The 22,877-nt window shown below is 39.6% G+C and overlaps 1 protein-coding gene across 6 annotated transcripts in view; it reads left to right on the top strand.

The window, feature by feature from the left end:
* The window catches only part of srpk2 (SRSF protein kinase 2), a 217,367-nt gene extending 205,903 nt beyond the window's left edge, over window positions 1-11,464 (top strand). For all 6 annotated transcript variants that reach the window (XM_043713864.2, XM_087999496.1, XM_087999498.1 and 3 more), the window contains one exon: window positions 9,643-11,464. In XM_043713864.2, coding sequence (XP_043569799.2) covers window positions 9,643-9,827 — 185 coding nt within the window. In that variant the 3' untranslated portion in view covers window positions 9,828-11,464. The remainder of the gene's footprint in view (window positions 1-9,642) is intronic.
* The last annotated feature ends 11,413 nt before the right edge of the window (window positions 11,465-22,877 follow it).

Raw genomic sequence — 22,877 nt, forward strand, 5'->3', positions numbered from 1 at the left:
TATTTTTAATAACTCAGGTGGATCTGGCTAGTGGTGGAATGGCAGTGCGTGCAGCTGATCTCATTTACAAATGTAGCATTGCCTCTTTACACTAGAATCTTAGGCCACTTTGTCTCAATTCCACCTTGGATCTACTCATAAGGTTATCAGGAGGTCTAGTGGCAAATCACAATTGTAGCAAAGCCACGTTCCTCTTAATCATGAATTGAAGCCATCCCATCTTTGAGGTTTTCCTTCAGCCCCTTGAGGTCTATTTTCACTTCATTAAATTTCATAGCTGTTGAATAGATATATTCACAAACCTTGCAGATATATATTTGTTTTAATTTCTAGGTCCCCTCTTGGCTATAAAAGTGATTTGGGAAGTGGGGTTTTGTTTCATGGAACACTAGCATCAATATTCTGTGAAAAGGGAGCTATACTTTGGGAAGGACTCCATGGGCTGTGATCAGTGTCCAGCCTGATCATATAACTAGTGCTGTGGACAGGACATTAAATTAACAGAGGGAAGGGTCGACCTTGGTGAAGGGAATAGGCAGTCCAATGCACAAGATGGACTGTAAGTGAAGAATATGAAACTGAAATGTATTTCTCCACAGCACTGAGGCTGAATCTGAGCCGGCTAGATGGCGAGGTTCGGGGATATATTCCATCTAACAGTAGCTTCCACAAGTCAAGGAAAAGGTGGGAATCAACATTTTCAAATGCTGGCATTGTGCATGCAAGCAACTGAATTGCCCAGCAGGGGATACACAATGCTTTCATTGAGCCAGAGTTGGTTACCATCAACCCTTCTGCAATGTAAGATCGACTTTTAAAGGTGAAACTACTGTATCCTGAAGAACTTTTAAAAAATCCAACACATTGAACAACAGGGAAGTAATATTGACACTATTGACTTGTAGGTCAGGTCGACACTATTGAACCAGTGAGAGACATTATAATATAGATCAGAAATATGGTTGGTCACTTTGAGTCAAAGGTTTTGACATTAAATTTAAATTGGATGATCGTATTTGGATTGGCGCCAGTGGATCTTCAGATACCTAACATTAGATTGCAAACCATCAACAACACCTCCATTTGAAATTATAGGGTCAGCTCAAAGCATTTCTTACTTATATTTATTGAGCAACGAAACAATCAAAACCCCTTTGTGGTACCCTACCAGAGAATCTGTCTCCTGAATAAGTGAGTATATGTCCAAATTAGTTGTTCTGTGTGCATGTATTAAATCTCCAAACAAAACAATAGTGTCACTTTTTGGCATGAGTGCCTGACACTTTTCTGAGAGTTGGGCAAGCTTTATAACCACACTGATGCTTCACAAGACTAAATTAGTCTGTCTGTCTTCCACTTGCTTACCTATAGTAGAATCCCACACCAATTGGGCAAGTAGGAATTAGATAGGATGCTACAAATTGAAGCTATTTCTTCTGTTAAGAAACTCTTTGCAAGGCGTTTTTGGCCTGGTTACAATTCTGAAATAAAATGGCCAGCTTTATTGCTGCATCAACTTAACACTACTCAATGAAGCAATCCAAAGGTGTAGCCCATGTACTCTGACAAGAAAAATTCAACAAAGCTCACAATAGTACACTTTCTTAATCAAGCTTGACGCCAGTAGTTGCTTCTAACCACATTTATCAGCCCTGTTGGTAATTATTGTTTCAACTTACTGCCATTCAGAATGAAATATTTTAATGCATTATGACCACAATTCTTGAAGGGAGGAAGGGTCATCTGGCATAGGGAGGACATATTAATCCATAGGACTACAAAGGAAAAGCATGCTAAGAGTCAGCAACAATTTAAAGTCCTTTATGGATCTCACATTGGATGGCAAATAGTTTTCAAAAGGTTCAGTCAAATTATTGGATGGCAAATAGTTTTCAAAAGGTTCAGTCAAATTTCTAGTTTATATCATGCAAAAAGATGATGTCTTGACCCACAGAAGGTGAAGCCTTTCAACCAATATTCCGCAGTCCCAAGGGATGAATGTTTTCAGTTTAAAGGCTCTGGATGCTTTTTGTTCCTCCCTGTCTTGTACTTTTTTTTTTAAACACTAAAGCTTGATTGTCAGGTAGAATTTCCTTAACCCGAAAGACACTTGCTGCTACTCAATCTCAAGTTCTCTCTCTCTCACTCTCTCAGTTTCAAAAAGAAACATTTTCTGGCACAGCCAAAAATATGCAGAACTTGAAAGTCAAGTTACAAAACTCTCCAGATATTTCTGCTGTTTAGCAGACAAACTTGCACTTCAATGTTTTACAAGTAGAAACAGACTGTGTGCCCTTGATCACCCTCTTGATTTCCTAAATGTCTTAGAGGGCCCAATGATTCAGAATTCCTTTGATGTGCTTTGATTGTATGATGATTTATGATCCAGGTATAACATCTCACTGAAGTGGTGCACTGGAAATTAATCCCATTATTGGCAGAGTCATCACAAAACTTAGATACCATAAAAGTACATAGAATTCCCCAATTTGCTTAACTTGTAGACCCAGTTTGACAGAACAGACTTAACTGGAATTACTATTTATTATAAATAAATGGATTCTAGCGACAAATAAATAACCATGAATTGTCAACATATAACTGTACTAGTTAAAAGTCTACCCCCTTGTAAACTCCTCCAATATACACATACAGATACACACACACACACAATTAATGGGTATGGGCAGAGGGAAAAGCTGGGAAGGCAGATAAATGGTTCCTGTCCACAATGTTTACTTAAGTAATCCTTTTTGACTTGCCAGGTCTTGCAGCTCCTTGATCTTCCTTGGTTGAGTAAGTGGGTATAAACTTAGCCAATGGAGTTTAATACAGGAAAGTTAGAGGTAATGCATTTTAGTAGGAAGAATCAAAAGGCAGACTATTATCTAAATGGAGAGAGGGATCTGGGTGCTCTTGTGCATGAGATACAGCATGTAGCAGTTGGGGCAAGTGAAATTTTTGACTTTTATTGCTAGGTATTTGGAGTTTAACAAGGAAGTCTTGCTCCAACTGTAAAGCTTGTTGGTGAGGCTGCACCCATAGTAGTGTATATAGTTTTGCACCCCCATATTCAAGTAATTATTTACTTGCATTGGAGGGAGTTCAGAAGACATTCACTAGACTGATTCCTGGGATAAAGGGGATGACTGATTAAGAATGGAGAAACAGGTTAGGCCTTTATTCATTAGCATTTAGAAGAATCAGGGTGACCTTATTGAGACAATGAAAATTTCAAGGGGACTTGACATGGTACATGTTGATATTTCCAGTTGTTAGAGGATCTTGAGCTAGGGACATAGTTACAGAATAAGGGACATTCGTTTAAAACTAAGAAGCAATGGAATTTTTTCTCTGAGGATAATGAATGTCTGGAATTCTCTACCCCAGAAAGTTGTGGAGGCTAGATAACTGAAGTTTTTTTTTAAAAATAGGTTCTTGAAATATCAAGGAGTTGAGAGCTACAAGGAGCTGGCACAAAAGAGGAGCGGAGGCCTGGGGGTTGAGCATCTATGATTTTATAGAAAAGTAGTGCAAGCTTGAGAGCCAAATGTCTTAACTCCTGCACCTGTTTCTTACATTGTCCAGGGTCACAGTGCAGTCTGTTACAGATCATAACTCGACCATGGTCTCAGGTGGAAGCTTTTTCCTTTGCAATCAAAATTCTTTTTGCGAAGACTCTTCAAGAAATTAGATTGTCTTAATGACTGGTGCAGTCTATATCCAGGTTTATACATTTTGCCAAGGAGTATGGCCTGAATTAACTCTTGAGTGATAAAATTATGCCACAATACCAAAAGCAGTGACAAAGCATGACTTTGGTTGATGATCTGGCTTTCAATTATGCCGAGTCATACCAAATACACTGTGAAAAGGCGTCCATCAAATGACATTCACAACTAAAAGCTTGAGATCACTAAAAGCAGAGCCAGAGCTTAACAGTGAGGTGACCGGGCGTTGTTCAAGTCCATGAGAACTCCAGTTCCTCCCAGCATTCTTGTATAATTAATAGCCAAAGGCTGTGTCAGAGTCTGTATTCCCATTGACATTCCGGACTAACTGTGGCAACAGTTTGTGTTGGACTTTGTAGATTTCAGATTAAACATTTACGTTATTGTGGATTACAAATCCAGAAGTAAAGAGATCAGCAACCTCGAGTACCCAACATAGTTTAAAAGTTTTGAAAATATTTTTTCTCGCATTGAATTCCAGACAAAGTTTACAGAGAAGAAAGTATGGAGAATGAGGAAATGGCAACAGCATTGAACAGATGTTTTGCATCTGTATTCATAGTAGAAGACAAAGTTGCTAAAAAGAAGGAATTAAGATAATTAATGTTACAAGAAAAGATATATGAAAAAAAATCAAAGACCAAAATCTGATGCATCCTCTAATGATATTCACCCATAGGTTCTTGAAGAGAGAGCTGCAGAGACAGTTTGATGCACTAGCTACAATTCTCCAAAATATTTTAAATTCAGGAATTGTAACATGAGATTCAAAGTTAGCAAATGTAATGCTGCTTTTCAGTATGGGAGGGAGAGAGAAATAGGAAAATGGATTGACTGTGATGGGAACAACCCATATAAAACAGGATCTAGAAGTGTACAGTGTGAGGAGGGTGTGGAAACAAACATCATTACAAACAAACAGTACAAGTACTATAGATGAGTCAGTTTTTGTCCAGTGTGTCAGGAGGGCTTCCTGACACAGTATGTAGACAGACCTACAAGGGGCAAAGCCACTTTAGATTTAGTACTGGGTAACGAGCCTGGCCAAGTGTTAGATTTGGAAATAGGTGAGCACTTTGGAGACAGCGATCACAATTCTGTCAGGTTTACTGTAGTGATGGAAAGGGATAGGTGTACTCCACCGAGCAAGAGTTACAGCTGGGGGAAGGGAAAGATTTAGGAAGCGTAGAATGAGGATGGAAACTGCAGGGGATGAGCACATTAAAAATGTGGAGCTTATTCAAGGAAAAGCTCCTGTGTGTCCTAGATAAGTATGTACCTGTCAGGCAGGGAGGAAGATATAGAACGCATGAGCCGTGGTTTACTAAGGAAGTGGAATCCCTGGTCAAGAAGAAGAAGGCGGCTTATGTTAGTACAAAATGTGAAAACTCAGTTAGGGCACTTGAGGGTTACAAGGAAGTCAGGAAAGACCTAAAAAGAGAGCTCAGAAGAGCCAGGAGGAGACATGAGTAGTTGTTGGCGGATAGGATCAGGGTTAACCCTAAGGCTTTCCATAAGCATGTCAGGAATAAAAGAATGACCAGAGTTAAATTAGGGCCAATGAAGGATAATAGTGGGAAGTCGTGTATGGAGTCGGAGGAGATAGGGGAAGCAGTAAATAAATATTTTTTGACAGTGTTCACTATAGAAAGTGAAAGTGTTGTCGAGGAAGATACAGAGATACTTGCATCTAGACTAGAAGAGATTGAGTTTCACAAGGAAGAAGTATTAGAAGTCCTGCAGAGTGTGAAAATAGACAAGTCCCCTGGGCCGGATGGGATCTATCCTAGGATCCTCTGGGAAGTAAGGGAAGAGATTGCCGAGCCTTTGGCATTGATCTTTAAATCATCATTGTCTACAGGAATAGTGCCTGAGGACTGGAGGATAGCAAATGTGATTCCCTTGTTCAAAAAGGGTAGTAGAGACAACCCTGGTAATTACAGACCAGTGAGTCTCACTTCAGTTGTTGGTAAAGTGTTGGAAAAGGTTATAAGAGATAGGATTTATAACCATCTAGAAAAGAATAATCTGATCAGGGACAGGCAGCATGGTTTTGTGAAGAGTAAGTCGTGCCTAACGAATCTTATTGAGTTTTTTGACAAAGTGACCAAACAGGTAGATAAGAGTAAACCGGTTGATGTAGTGTATATGGATTTCAGCAAGGCGTTCGATAAGGTTCCCCACAGTAGGCTATTATACAAAATGCAGAGGAATGGGATTGTGGGAGACATAGCAGTTTGGATCAGTAATTGGCTTGCTGAAAGAAAAGAGGGTTGTAGTCGATGGAACATGTTCATCTTGGTGTCCAGTTACTAGCGTTGTACTGCAAGGGTCGATGTTGGATCCACTGCTGTTCGTCATTTCTATAAATGACCTGGATGAGGGCTTAGAAGGGTGGGTTAGTAAATTTGCAGATGACAGTAAGGTCGGTGGAGTTGCGGATAGTGATGAAGGATGTAGTAGGTTGCAGAGAGACATAGGATGCAGAGCTGGGCTGAGAGGTGGCAAATGGAGTTTAATGTGGACAAGTGTGAGGTGATACACTTTGGACGGAGTAATCGGAATGCAAAGTACTGGGCTAATGGTAAGATTCTTGGGAGTGCAGATGAGCAGAGAGATCTCGGTGTCCATGTACACAGATCCCTGAAAGTTGCCACCCAGATTGACAGGGTTGTTAAGAAGGCATACAGTGTTTTGGCCTTTATTAATAGAGGGATTGAGTTCCGGAACCAGGAGGTTATGCTGCAGCTGTACAGATGCCACCTGAACAACGTATTTAGAAAATATCTAAGGCTGTTTGGGAGTGCTCTTGTGGCCCTACCCCCTGCACCAGGAGACATTGGATTAAGTCCCACTTGCACACATGTGTAACCGTATGACCCAACAGTTGATTAAAATAACTGTCAGAAGCTAATTGGGCCATTGTGCTTAAACGGGTAGGTTAGCTTTAGTTGACTGGATAACTGATTTGTGATGCATAATGATGCCAACAGCATGAGTTCAATACCTCTACAAGCTATCATGAAGGACTCTCTGTCTCGCCTCATCTGAGGTGTGATGGCCCTCAGGTTAAACCCCACCAGTTATGTCTCTAATGAAAGAATACCCTATAGTTCTCTAGTGACATTACCTTTGTTTGGCACAGTGTTAGTGGCCCAAATAGAATGCTGACCTTTACATCTGGAGGACTGCAGTACAAAGATGCAGAAATTATACAGTTATACAAAAAATCCCTAGTTAAACTCCACTTGGGGTACTGTGAAAGGTCTGGGTACCACACCTTAGGAAGAACATATTGGTCAGAGAGAGTACAATGTTGTTTACAAGAATGATACCTGGACTTAAGGGGTTAAGTTATGAGGCAGATTATACAAATTAAGCCTGTTTTCTCTAAAGAGTGATCTCATTGAAAGCTTCAAGATGTTAACACGAAAAGACACAAGATAAACTATTGTGGTGCTGTGGTAGTGCTGCTGCTTCCTAGGTTCAAGTACTACCTACCGCAGAGATGTGCCATGATATCATTGAACACATTGATTAATAAATATACAGAAAGACCCTATCTTCAAAAAAGTCTTGATTTCTGTCTCAACAACTGGCATAGATCCAAACTGACACAAACCTCCATTGATGTCTCCACCTCTTGTCATGTCCTGGCTTCCAACTATATTAATTTATGCAAGGAAGAATAATTTAAAGGGATCTACAAATGAAGGTTCTTAGCAAAAGTAAAAACAGAACAATTATTATACATAACAGTGTTCTATGCATTGCGTTATGGTTAAAAAGAAAACATTAGGGCTTTTGTGGTGCTTAAAACCATAAGATCTAGGACCAGAATTAGATTATTTGACCAATCCAGTGTTCTCCACCATTCGACCATGGCTGATGTTTTTCAACCCCATTCTGCTGCCTTCTCCACATCCCTTTACTAATCAAGAACCTATCTATCTCTGTTTTAAATACATTCATTGACTCAGTCTTCACAGCGTTCTGTGGCAATGAGTTCTGTAGATTTACCATCCTCTGGCTGAAGAAATTCCTCCTCATCCCAGTCCTAAGGGGTTGTCCCTTCACCCTGAAGCTGTGCCCTTGGGTCCTCATCTCTCCTATTAGTGGAAACACCTTCTCCATGTCCACTCTATCCAGGCTTCTTCATATTCTGTAAGCCTCAATGAGATCCACCCTACCCCACCATCTAAAAAACAGTATCCAATGCAATAGATCTGTTCTGTAAGGGAACGGCTACAGGGAACTCCTGCAATGTCTGCCCTGTGTTCATCTATTCCCTCCTTGACTGTAGAATCTTCATCTGCAGAGTGACCTCATTGCTGTATGTACACACTAATCATGATATGTTCAGCATTGTAGATTCTCCACAGTTGCTTCAGTCACCAATCCAGTTCCAACATTTAGGCATCCAGGAGCTGTAATTGGAGATAGTACTACTTGCACACTGGAATTGTGCATGAAGTGTGGTGTGGTGTGGTGCTAGAAAAGCACAGCCAGTCAGGGAACATCCAAGGAGCAGGAGAATCGATGTTTTGGACACAAACCTTTCATTAGGAATGTTGGGTTGAAATCAACTAGGAGAAAGTGAGGACTGAAGATGCTGGAGTTCAGAGACAACAGTGTGATGCTGGAAAGGCACAGCAGGTCAGGCAGCATCTGAAGAGCGGGAGAGTGGACACTTCAGGCATAAGCAGACTCTCCTGCTCCTCGGATGCTGCCTGACCTGCTATGCTTTTCCAGCACCACACTCACGACTATGGTCTATATTATGTCTATTATGAACAAGAGGAACAACAGGTTTGTATGGTGATGTGGGAGGTATGGCCATTGTATCTAGTATCACAGCGGCACTACTATTCATGCACAACATTGCTTCATTATATAGTAGACAGAATATCTTTTTGGACTGATGGCAGTGTCCTGGTAGTGAACTGCTGCATATATAACAATTGCATAGTAGCTACATGAAACTGCTTCCTTAATCTGTTCAAATTTATGAGATACTTTGTTTTTCCATAGTAACTTGAGAGAGACCAGGTAATTTTCAGAATCAAAAGTAATTACTTTTGGCTCATTTGCATATTTGTGATACAGAAGGAGCAATTATCAGATCAGGATTGCTGTTGTCTTGCAGAATGGCTTTGATGTGTTACTTTGTTGCATTAGACTTTCAAAGTGAGCAAATGGGTAGGGTCCTACTTACATATCATCTAGACGTTTGCTGGGCTTTGACCTCCTTGAAGAAGGGGAGCCTGTCTGGAAAGTGGAAGATCCTGGTAGTGTTCAGAAGTTGCCCATAAGCAGTCTCTTCCATATTCAAATTGCGACAGGTAATCTTTGCCACTTACAGCCTGCTTCTGGCAAGATGGCCAGAGATGGGAACTCGTTTAGCACCAACTCAACGGCTTCCTGTCCTACCTTTAGCCTGCTCATGTTATTAAAGCTATCACAGCAGGTCCAGTCAGATTACACTCAGCATGTGAGTATGCTACAGAATAAGGTAAATAATATTACTTTGTTGTGTGATATAATTTGGCATGGAAGTGCTGCCTTAATGCTCAACTTTAATTAGTTTCCTTTCAGTAGAATCAAGAACTGGGCTGATTACATCTAATTGCTTTCTTTTATATGCATTCAGTATGGTTATGGCATTTTCTAATGTAATTATTTCTTAATCTGTAGCATGCTATTCTGCACATTTCATGTGTAAAGGTTGCAGGTTTCAGTTTATAGAAACTTATCTGATTATGCAAACTGCATTTTTGTTGTAAACAAGCAATAGAGTTGCTAAAATTATAAATCCAGACACACTATTGCTTTCAGTATTTGCTCTTACCTAAATGTTGACCTTCATTGTACTCCAGTCAATTTTACTGACTGGTTTCTACTTTATGCATAGGTGAACTACGACATATTACAAAGCTGAAACCTTGGAGCTTATTTGATGTTCTAATAGAGAAATATGGATGGCCTCATGAAGAAGCCGTACAGTTCACTGACTTCTTGCTGCCCATGCTAGAAATGGTCCCTGAGAAACGTGCTTCTGCGGCAGAATGCCTCAGACACCCATGGCTTGGTTCCTAGCAGCATTTGCCCACTTTCTTCAAGGAGCCAACGATCACTCCAGTGTTCATCGTGGACCCAGCAAAGTGGCAAACTCTCAAACATCATGGGTGTAAATCAAATGGCTCCAACAACAGACCATTGTTCACTCTGAAGTACTGTTAATGTTTGAAATTTTGCTTTTGTGCACTGTGTTTTTGGGAAGGGTAGTTTTGTCCTTAGCAAGAGGTAGTTGGCCAACTGACTCTGCTGAAAACACTTAACATGTCTTGATGCTTTGTTTCTTGTGTTGCCTGACCTTCTCATGTTAAATTTCCTAACTGAAAGTAATTATAAAAATGTTAGTTTTTTCATGTGTTTGGATATTTTTTGTACCTATTTATGAAAATTGTTTTAGCTGATGAGTATTAATATTGAATGACAAGATGATAAAGGCAAAAAGCTACTGATCAAGTAAGGAAGTAGCTGAGATATTGCAAAATGCTGTACAATTGTATCCAATAGGAAAGAAGCGTTATTCTTGTAAAATCTGTAGATTTTCCTGTAAAAATATCTTTCCATAAAATACAGAAATGGGACTTAAACTGTAATGTGGTTAAGAGAATGCATGTTTTTTTGGAGCTTGTCTACTTACAAAGGAGACTGTAAATTTTACATTTGTTTCCTCAGTTATTGTTGTATTGCTGAATCCAACTATGCCTATAACCCTCCGATGAGTCCTAAAACAGGTTGTTAAAAGAGATAAGTAGCCAGTCCTCAAGTATACTTTGTAGTCATTGCAAAAATTCCTTAATTGTCTTTCCTTATTTATGAAAGCATACATATAAGAATGGACCCTGCAAAAAATTTGGCATTACTTTATAAAAACATTTCTTTTTAATTATTCTATCTTTACTGTGCTTCAGCATTGTAAGATATAGGTCCAAGGAAAAGATTTAAGTGCTTTCCTGTAGTGAAGCTGGTAAAAAGGAAAAAAGTGACTTTTTTTATGTGCAGATTTACTATTTTGTCACAAATTTATATGTTAAACTATTTTGCCATGTCAGAATGCAGAAATGATAAAGTCATTGATAAGAATGTGAACATAAAAAAAGGACATAATCAAACTTATTCAAAACAATTTACTATTCAGCAAACCCCACAGACTTTAGCATAAAAGGAAAGTTGACCTTCGTCTTTCAACAGCGTTGCTTTCTCAGCATCAGACAGTGACATAACAAATTGCACTGGTCTTTGTAGCTTTTTCAGGGATTAACAATGTAAATAGGAAGTATTTTTTTTAATCATACATCTAAGCATTGCATTCCTGAAATGTAAGTTTAAATGTTTCCTGAATTGCTGTGTGTAATGAAAGACTTATTAGGTAGCAGAATGTTGTGGTCAAATGCTATTCTGGCATGTTCCATCTCATTGCATTTTCTACTTGTCAGGTCTTCAGTAGTGCACTAGTCAGTCAATGATGTGAAAGTGAACTGGCTAGTTTCATTCCTATTTTCCACATTAATTATGGTGCCACCATTCCTAAATCTACCACTTGCTGGTTTATCCATCTGCCTTTGCAATAACTAGATTGTGGAAAAAGAAATTCTGGTATTGTAATAATAGCCAATTGTTTGAGGTGCTTGTAACTGTCTAATTAAAGTGTTTTGTTTTCACAAGTTGTGCTGCTCTTGGAATGGCAATTACAAGATCTTTTGCAATCACTTTCACAACAATAGTTAGTTGTGTATAGAATATTATATGTATTGTTTTGTAATAACAAAGGTATAAGCTGTGCATTTTCTAGTCACCCACTCTAATCATTGTATTAATTTCAGTCATTTTCCACATACAATTTTATCATCAGCTACCAAGGGATAGTCATTTGGGAAACAATCTTTTTTTTCTGTTTAGGTAGTTGAGATAACTTTTGACTCTGATATATGAATACAGCTTTCTTCTAAATATTGCCTTCAGTTTTATTTTTGCTTTTAAGCATAAATTCTTTAGCTTGATGTACTAACCATTTGAAATGCAATGTTTCTGGGCTACTTTCTGGCTTTGAAAAGAACAGGCATAGGAGGATGTCTGTTCCCAACCTTGATGTGTATAGAGAGACTAGATTCAAAGTCATGATTCTGAAGATTTGGCCTGCCTCGTAGTAACATCTGACATTGGGAAAGCTGATTCAGAGAGCTGGAGGTGTGATTGTGATTCCATGTCTAGTCATGTGGGCATTCAGAATTCTTACACTTGAACCTTTATCAAATTTGATTAGCCACTCCTCTAAAATGGTCTTCTCTAGGGTGAAGGAATGGTGTTCATTAATCAATACAGCTGTTCCTCTGCTGAGGTGGAGTAAGAAGCTGTCATTGTTTGCCAAAATCACTTGTGTTTGACATCCTCTGAGTTAAGATGGGTGTCTTTCAGGAATTCTGTATTTATTTACCCTTGAGGTTGGCCAGATCTTTTCACCTGTTTTAATTGACTAAGTAACTTGATATTAAGAGAAATTTTGAGCTCAGTCATAGAAATTGGATTGGTGTGCATGTGTTACATTTTTAGTACAATGAAGTTTTGGCATCCTTGGGTGTCAATGTCATTAGTTTTATGCCCATTTCCAGACTTAGGTCCAATAAGTCATTTCAGGATGTAAATTGGTATTTTTTCCTATCTTTTCCCTGACTGTTTATTTTAGCTATTTCAGTTCAGTTTCCGAGCTTCCTAGAGCACCAAAGCAATCCTAACTATGGTCCTGAATGGTATTCTCTGAAACTGACATGATGCTTCATCACTCCTTGATAAATCTAACCTTTTCTCTGCTTGAACATACTATCCTCCATCAACACATCTCCTCCATCATCTAGATTGGTTTCATTCTTATAGAAATGTCTGATACTCACCTCTGCATAACCAGCTTTGGTGACCGTAATGGTCTATCCTTGGCTGTCTCCTCTTCCTCGTTTACATACTATGTTTAGTAATATATATATATATAGCATGGAGTCCACTTTCACATAGATGCTGATGACATCCTATTCTATCTCTGTTATCAGATTATTTCTGTAGCATCCAGTCATTGAAGAACCATAAGTACCTCCAACTAAAAATGGGGAACTTTGAAAAGATTTGAATTTTTGGCACCTACCTCAGATCCTAGTATCCCAGTCAGGGATTGCATTTCTTTTCCTAACCATTGTCTCAAACTGAACTAGACTTTGTATATTTCTTGTATCTTATTTACTTTAAACTAACCCTTTGAAACCATATCCTCTGCATCACAAAGCCTTCCTTCTTCAATGTCTGTAACATCATCCACCTCTACCCTACCTCAGCCCATCTGCCCTGAAATATTTATTCATACCTTCATGATTACTTAATTCTAATTCTTCTCTGACTGGACTTCCATCCTTCAGAATCTCCTTTGCTGACTGTATGATGTCATACTTGCTTATCACACCAAGTAAATTCTAACCCACTTTGGTTCTTCCAGACCTCAAATGTAATCATCCTCTTCATCTTTCCTTTTCTCTTAACAGTCTTTTGCGCATTATCCCTTCCTTTGCTCCAGCTTGAGGAGTTTACAAACTTGCATGTATTGGTGATCTATTATCTACATTATACAGAAACATCTATGAAGAAGGAAAAGGTGAGGTAATGTTTCAGGTGGATGCCAGTTTACCGTTTCTGTTCAGGAGTTTTCTAGGATAAGGGGCTTGGATAGGATAAATAGACCAAGTCTTTTCTCTGGGGTCAGGGAGTCCAGAACTAGAGGGCATAGTTTTAGGGTGAGAGGGGAAAGATATAAAAGAGACCCAAGGGGCAACTTTTTCACGCAGAGGGTAGTACATGTATGGAATGAGCTGCCAAAGGATGTGGTGGAGACTGGTACAATTGCAACATTTAAGAGGCATTTGGATGGGTATATGAATAGGAAGGGTTTGGAGGGATATGGGCCGGGTGCTGGCAGGTGGGACTAGATTGGGTTGGGATATCTGGTCGGCATGGACAGGTTGGACTGAAGGGTCTGTTTCCATGCTATACATCGCTATGACTCTATCTACTTCCCATTTCATCTAAAATGAACGAATTGCAATATAAACCTGTACAGTCTATTAGAATTTTATATCAATGAGTTGAAGACTTTTCAACAGTATAGGGATTTGCTTAATCTTTGCAACAAGGATATGAAGTAGAGATTACATTTATTATCCTTCTGAAGAAGGGCCACTGGACCTAAAAATTATCCCTGCTTTCTCCCCACAGATGCTGCCAGACCTGCTAAGTTTCAGCAGCAATTTGTTTTTGTTTCAGATTTCCAGCATCTGCAGTTCTTCATTTTATTACGTTTAGTATATTTTGGCAGTAAAGTCACTTTTAACTTGGAGGGGGCAAGTCTAGAAGGGATAGAGGAAGAGAAATTTGACAGCACAAATGCATCAATCACTAAAAGTTGGGAAACTGGTAAACAAAGTGATTTTAGAAAAAACAATAGCAATAGGCTTTATTTCTAGACGAATAAAATTGAAAAATAGGGAAGTTATGCTAAACCCATATTGAACTAACTAGAACACACTTGGATTACAGGATGTTCTTCTGGGTTTCTATTTTATAGAAAGGCAGTGGAGCGGGCACAAAAAAGATTTGCAAGGATTATATCAGAAGTGATTGGATACACCGATCAGGAAAATTGGACAGACTGGATCTCTTATCACTCTAAATAAAAAAAAGCAAAGGTATGATTGCATGAAGTCTTCAAAGTTACAAAAGGTTTTGAGAAAGTAGACAGGATATTTCCTCTTGTGAGGAACAGCATAATTAGAGACTTATAAAAATAAGATAACCAAGACATTCAGTGAGGCATTCAGGATAAATTTCACTGGTAAGAAAGTGGCAATTGAAACAATAGTTCAGATGCATCTAAAGGGAAACTAGACAAGCAGTTGTGGTGCTGGTAGGGGGAGTAGGTGGTTAGGCTGGGAGATTTAGATTAAGAAATGTGGGATGAGAATCATAAACACCTCATGGACTGTTCAAATTGGCTTGTTTCTGTGTATAATCTTGTATTAACACAAACTGGCTGGTGGAATGCATGCCCTTCTGTTAGTTGACAGATGAGACTTAGGAAATTGAACAAATTCTACATATGAAATAGCCAGTTTTGCCCAAAATGTTCATATCGAGGACATTAAGGTAGAAGCTTGTATCAGTACATACCAAGTTTTTAATTTCATTGAATTGGCATCTCAAGAGGATGAGTACTTTGGATTAGTGGTGTACTAAGTTACTCTGGAAGTCCAGGTGTTGAAAAACACATCCAAGATTCTCCTGTATGTATTTATTATAGAGCTTGAGTTAAGAACATTGGATTTAACTATATTTTGTTATGGGTTTTCTTTAGTATTTGATTAGAAGCTTGAGCTTAACAACTCAACAATCCAGCTTGTAATAACTCAGGAAGCCCAAATGGAAAGGTCATGATTTGGAGATGCCAGTGCAAATGGAAAGGAACATAGTTTCCTGTTGACCATCAAAATAGAGCCACTATCCAGGGCAGTGTAGGCTAGTCCCAGCCAGGGACAGAGTGACCTATCCCTGGTGCAGGTGGATTTCGAAGCCAGGCCTTCTTGCTCAATGGCAGGGTCACTAACATTGCCACAAAATCCTGTCTTTGACTGTTATAACACTTCCAGGTATTAAAAACACACAACTGAACTGTTATTTTCCCAGCACCAAATTACCATGGCTTTTCTTTTTGGTTTTAGCTATTAACTGCCACCAGTAAATCACCCATAGCCAATTCTGCTTTATGGTATTTTATAAAGAATTTGTTCAGAAATGTTATGACTCCCCTTTGGAACAGCTGGGACTTGAATCTGGGTCTCTTAGATCAGTGATAGGGACACCAACACTAAGCCACAAGAGGCACTTCTGGGCTTGTTTTTCTATTTTCATTTTTCTTTCATATCTAGAAATGCTAACACACACAATCAAATAGTGGTTTTCCTGCCACCAAATCACTATGACTTCTTTTTAACTATTAACTGCTGCCAGTAAATCACCAATGTAGCTAATTGAATATTTACATGCAAAACCCATTACAGGCAAGCAAATATCAAAAATGAGGGAGGGATAAGGAAAGCAGAGAGGAGCTAAATCAAGTTGTTGTTGGAAGATGAAATAAAGTACTGTATTCCCATGGTGCCCACCTCTCTCTAAAGGCATTGTGAGTGTTGGTGGACACTCTTTGCTCTCTCTCCAAGGACATCTGGGCACAAATGTAACTGTGAAAGAGGGGGCAGATTGGGTTTGTTTTACTTTATTTCCATATTCAGAAGTGCATTTGTACACAACTAAATGTTTTATCACCAGATCACCGTGTCCTGGGTCAGTGTTTTATTTTTGGTTAGTTTCTTGTGCTCTATGGCGAGGTGTTCCCTAATTTATTTAATTTAACTCTTTTCAATAAGTTGGTTGTGAGTTAGTTTCTTGGTTAGCATCTCAATTTTATGTGGGGAAAGTCAACTGTCTCAACACCTTATTATTTACTGAGTTCACCATTGTGCTAGCATCTCTGATACCATTTGTACTCGGTCTGCTCTTTTTTACATCCACAAGTTGAGTCTGCTTTATCATTTCCTAATCAAGCTGTTCAGAGATGCTATCTCACATCTCTGGAACATGTGGGATTTAAACTTGGTCTCTTGGTCCAAAGATAGGGACAAAGATAGATATGTGCCACAGGAGCTCTGTGGATCAGCTTTATTTGTTTTTTGCTTCTAGGTCTTTTTTACCTAATTTTCTAATCAAGCTGTTCAGAGTTGCTATCACATACTTCTGGAGCAGGTGCTGGGTCTGCTTTATGTATTAGATGTAGGTTTGCTCGCTGAGCTGGAATGTTCATTTTCTGATGTTTTGTCACCATACTAAGTAACATCACTGAGCCTCCAGATGAAGCACTTCTGACATGGCCCGCTTTCTATTTATGTGTTTAGGTTTCCTTTGGTTGATGTCATTTCCTGTTCATTTTCTCAGGGGTGGTAAACAGGATCCAAGTCAATGTGTTTGTTGATAGAGTTCTGGTTAGAATGCCATGCTTCTAGGAATTCTCGTGCGTGTCTCTGGCTTGTCCTAGGATAGATGTGTTGTCCCAGTCGAAGTGGTGTTCTTCCTCATCTGTATGTAAGAATACACGTGAGAATGGGTCATGTCTTTTTTTGTGGCTAGTTTATGTTCATGAATCCTGGTGGCTAGTTTTCTGCCTGTTTGTCCAATGTAGTGCTTGTTGCAGTTCTTGCAATGTATTTTGTAAATGACATTAGTTTTGTTTGTTGTTTGTATAGGGTCTTTTATGTTCATTAGTTGCTGTTTTAGTGTGTTGGTGGGTTTGTGGGCTACCATGATGCCAAGAGGTCTGAGTAGTTTGGCAGTTATTTCCGAGATGTCTTTGATGTAGGGGAGAGTGGCTAGGGTTTCTGGACATGTTTTGTCTGTTTGGTGGGGTTTGTTGCTGGAACAGGAAATGACATCACCACTGGAAATGACATCACTAACCCAAGGAAACCTAAACATACAAATAGAAAGTGGGCCATTCCACCAGTGCTTTATCCAGAGGCTCACTAATGATGTTACATAGTATAGTGACGAAACATCTGAAACAAACTTTCCAACTCAGCGAGCAAACCTACATCTAGAACCTCAACCTGAACTACAAATCTTCTCATTTGTATGAATTTCTGAAGCAGGTGGGACTGAACCCAGGCCTCCTAGCTAGCATGAAGGGACACTATCACCATATTTCAATAGCACTTCTGAGTCTGTTTTTTAAAAAATGGCAGTCACTAGTTGGCCAGCTTTTTATTGAATTCAAATTTCACCACCTGCTATTGTGGATTTGAGCCTATGCCCCAAGAATGTTGTGAAACTTGAAAGGGTTCAGAAAAGATTTACAAGGATGTTGCCAGGATTGGAGGATTTGAGCTATAAGGAGAGGCTGAACAGGCTCTGGCTGTTTTCCCTGGAACATCAGAGGCTGAGGGGTAACCCTATAGAGGTTTATAAAATTATGAGGGCCATGGATAGGATAAATAGACAAAGACTTTTCTGTGGGGTGGGGAGTCCAGAACTAGAGGGCATAGGTTTAGGGTGAGAGGTGCAAGATATAATAGAGACCTAAGGGGCAACTTTTTCACACAGAGGGTAGTACATGTATGGAATAAGCTGCCAGAGGAAGTGGTGCAGGCTAGTACAATTGCAACATTTAAGAGGCATTTGGATGGGTATATGAATAGGAAGGGTTTGGAAGGATATGGGCCGGGTGCTGGCAGGTGGGACTAGATTGGGTTGGGATATCTGGGCGGCATGGATGGGTTGGACCGAAGGGTCTGTTTCCATGCTGTACATCTCTATGACTATAACATCAGCTTGGAGTTCTGGATTACTAGTCCAGAAATATTAGCACTTCTTCACCACTACAAGTGCTTGGATCTGCTTTATATTTTATCATCAACCATGTTATTAGACACTTCAAGCAGGTGGGACCTGAACCCAAGCCCAGAGTTAGGGACACTACCACTTCACCACAACAGTCCCATGAATCTGTTTTATTTATTCATGTTTTCTTTATCTGGAAGTGTTCTTACATAAAACCGAATCACTGGACTCATTTTTCATTCTAAGCTTTATCACCACGTAAATCACCCAGGTAGCCAACTAGAAATTTACGTGCAAAGCCCATTACAGGCAAATAGGTCTACTTTATTTCCACACTCCCGCCCCCCTACTTCCCATTGTTTCTAATCAAATTATTATCTCACACAACTGAGTGACCTTCCCACCACCAAAATCACAGATTTTTTTTTGTTTTCTTTAAAAATACTAACAACCACCAATAAAAACACCCATGCAGCTAATTCAATATTTACATCAAAGTCCATTATGGGCAATGCAAACAATCAAAAGTGAAGGGAGGGTAGAGAGGTAAGGGGCTAAATCAAAATAGAGTTGAAGTGGAACTTAATGCTGAATTTAAACGATATTCCCTACAGTGCTTACCTCTCTGTAAAGGCATCAAGAGCATTGATGGACACCACATGCTCCCTCTCCAAGGACACCTGACACATTTGTAACAGGTCTTTTTTAATAATTGATTAATTTTGTGTACTACTTGTAAACAATTTTCTAATCAAACTGTTCAGAGATGTTATTACACACCTCTGGAACAAGCATGACTTGAACCAAGGCCTCCTGGTCCAGAGGACCGGTCTGCTTTATTTTTATTATTTATTTTGTTTTTAACCCATTAGAATTATCTCTCACAACTGAGTGATCTTCCAACCACCAAAATCACCGTGACTCTATTTTTTGCACTTTTAAAAAACTGAGACAGTATGTTCCTGTTAGGATGTCAGGCAAGGCTGGTAGGTGTACGGAATGCTGGACTATAAGAGAAATTGAGGTTTTAGTCAAGAATAAGAAGGAAGCATATTTCTGGTATAGACAACAGAGATCGAGTGAATCCCTAGAAGAATAGAAAGGCAGTAGGAGTATACTTAAGAGGGAAATCAGAAAAGCAAAAAGGGATTCAAATATATTAAGAACAAAAGAGTGACGAGGGAGAGGTTAGGGCCCCTTAAAGGTCAGCAAGGCTGCCTATGTGTGGAAACGCAGGAGTTGGGGGAGATACTAAATGAGTATTTTGCATCAGTGTTTACTGTGGAGGACAGAAAACCTACAGAATATGAGGAAATAAACAGCAATATCTTGAAAAGTTTCCGTATTACAGAGGAGGAGGGATGCTGAAGCTTGTAAATTGCATAAAGATGGATAAATCCCCAGGACCTGATTAGGTGTACCCTAGAATTTTGTGGGAAGCTAGGGAAGTGATTGGGCCCCTTGCTGAGATATTTGTTTCATTGATAGCCACAAGTAGGTGCTGGTAGTAGCTAATATGGTGCTATTATTTAAGAAAGGTGATTTGGAAACGTCAGGCAACTATAGACCGCTGACCCTGACGTCAATGGTGGGCGAAGTGTTGGAGGGAATTCTGAAGGACAGGATTTACATGTGTTTGGAAAAGCAAGGACTGATTAAGGATAGTCAACAAGGCTTTGTGTGTGAGAAATCATGTCACACTAACTTGATTGAGTTTTTGAAGAAGTAATGAAGAGGACTGATGAAGGCAGAGCAATGGGCATGGTCTAGGTAGGCTTCAGTAAGGCATTCGACAAGGTTCCACATGGTACCCTGCTTAACAAGGTTGGGTCACATGGAATACCAGGAGAACTAACCATTTGGATATATATCCGGCTTGAAAGTAGGATGGTAGTAGAAGGTTGCTTTTCAGACTGGAGGCCTGTGACCAGCAATGTCCCAGAAGGAGCGGTGCTAGGTCCACTGCTTTTCATCGTTTATATAAATGATTTGGATGTGAACATATGAGGTATAGTTAATAAGTTTGCAGATGACATGAAAATTGGAGGTGTAGTGGATAGCGAAGGTTATCTCAGTACAATCTATCTTGATCAGATGGGCCAATGGGCTGAGGAGTGATAGAGATAGTTTAATTAAGATAAATGTGAGGTGCTGCATTTTGGAAAGGCGAATCAGGACAGGACTTATACACTGAATGATAGGTCCTGGGGCATTTTGTTGAACAAAGAGACCTTGGAGAGCAGGTTCATAGTTAATTGAAAATGGAGTCCCAGATAGACAGGATTGTGAAGAAGGCATTGGGGGACTCTTGCCTTTATTGGCCTACATTGAGTATGAGTTAGAAGGTCATGTTGCAGCTGTACAGGACATTGGTTCAGTCACTTTTGGAATACTGCAGGCAATTCTGGTCTGCCTCCTATAAAAAGCATGTTGTGCAACTTGAAAGGATTCAGAAAAGATTTATGAGGGCATTGCCAGGGTTGGAGGGTTTGAGCTGTAGGGAGAGGCTGAATAGGCTCATGCAGTATTGGAGGTTAAAGGTGACCTTACAGAGGTTTATAAAATCATGAAAGGCATGATAGGGTGAAAAGAAGAGATCTTTTCCCTGGGTTGGGGGTGTCCAAATCTAGAGGCCATAGGCTTAAGGTCAGAGGGGAAAATTCAAAAATGACCTATGGGATAACTTTTCATGGAAAAGGTGGTGTGTGTTTGGAAAGGACTGACAGAAGAAGCTGGTACAATTACAACATTTAAAAGGCATCTGGATGGGTACATGAATAGGAAGAGTTTAAGAGAGATAATTGGCCAAATGCTGGCAAATGGGACTAGATTTATTTTGGATAAGTGGTCAGCATGGACGAGTAGGATAAAAGGGTCTGTTTATGTGCTGTACAGTTGTATGGCTATATGTTAATCACCACTAGTAAAAACATCTGTGCAGCAAATTCATTATTTACATGCAAAGCCCATTTTGGGCAATGAAATTGGTCCGCTTTATTCTTTTATTTCCCCACCCCAGATGTGTTACCACACAAAACTAAGCAATCTTCCCACCACTAAAATCACCATGACTTTTTTTTTCTTTTTGTTTTAACTACTATACACCACCGATAAAACAACTGTCACCAACATATACAGGCAATGCAAACTGTCAATAGTGGAGGCAGGGTAGGGAAAGTGGGAAGGGACTAAATCAAAATACAGTTTGATGTGAAAATAAAGCAGTGCATCCCCTATGGTGCCCACCTCTCTCTAAAGGCATCAAGAGCAACAGGTCTAATATATATTTTTTTTAAGTCAGCCTGTTCAGAAATTATATTACCTGTCTTGAGCAGGTGGGACTTGAACCTGGGTCTCTTGGTTCAGGGGTAGTACCGCTGTGTCACAAGAAGACCTTTTGAAAACACACCGATGTGACCAACTGAATGTACAAAGCATGTTAAGGGCAATGCTGGGTCTGTTTTTGTTTTAATTTAATAGGTTCTAATCAACTGATTCAGAGATGTCACGAATAACCTCTGGAGCAGATATGACATGAACCCAGGTCTCTTGGTCTAGGGGTGGGGCCACTACCACTGTGTCAACAGAGGGCACTTCTGGGTAAGCTTTACAAAAGGCTTAGGTGATGAGTTCCAGCTGGGCAGGCCAGTGCCTGTTACCAAGGAAACCCATACTCACTAAGCTCCACATGAAGATTAATTAGCAAATCCCTATAGGCCTTAAAGGGGTTATCACACAGCTACTTCCAAATCTCTTATATGCAATTAAAACTACAGCTATTATCAATCCTTTAAGATTTTTACACTTACTTTCTCCTTATTTATGTTAATGCTTTTTTTTTCTGAGATCAAAGCTAAAAATGATTGAAAGGCTAAATTGAGAGAAAAGTAATCTGAATTCTTAATACTTTGTAAAAAGTAGTATTCTAATAGCTGAGGTCAGCAATATAATTTTTTAAATTTAAAAGTTTAAATTTATTTTTTATTACATTCTTCAGAAGGAACAGTAATGAATTACAATCCTAACCTGTTTTGATTCCTCCAGCCTATTGTCTCAAGGAGCAGGATAAGGTTAATAAAACATAGGAGCGGAAGTAAGGCCATTCGGCCCATCGAGTCCACTCCGTCATTCAATCATGGCTGATGGGCATTTCAACTCCACTTACCCGCATTCTCCCCGTAGCCCTTAATTCCTTGTGACATCAAGAATTTATCAATTTCTGCCTTGAAGACATTTAGCGTCCCAGCCTCCACTGCACTCTGTGGCAATGAATTCCACCCCTCTCTGGCTGAAGAAATGTCTCCACGTTTCTGTTCTGAATTTACCCCCTCTAATTCTAAGGCTGTGTCCATGGGTCCTAGTCTCCTCGCCTAACGGAAACAATTTCCTAGCGTCCACCAAGCCATGTATTATCTTGTAAGTTTCTATTAGATCTCCCCTTAATCTTCTAAACTCCAATGAATACAATCCCAGGATCCTCAGCCATTCATCATATGTTAGACCTACCATTCCAGGGATCATCCATATGAATCTCCACTGGACACGCTCCAGTGCCAGTATGTCCTTCCTGAGGTGTGGGGACCAAAACTGGACACAGTACTCCAAATGGGGCCTAAACAGAGCTTTATAAAGTCTCAGTAGCACAACAGTGCTTTTATA

The sequence above is a fragment of the Chiloscyllium plagiosum genome, unplaced genomic scaffold (assembly GCF_037043375.1).
Source record: "Chiloscyllium plagiosum isolate Xiang-an unplaced genomic scaffold, Cpla_swu_hap1 HiC_scaffold_23, whole genome shotgun sequence".
Classification (NCBI taxonomy): Eukaryota; Metazoa; Chordata; class Chondrichthyes; order Orectolobiformes; family Hemiscylliidae; genus Chiloscyllium; species Chiloscyllium plagiosum.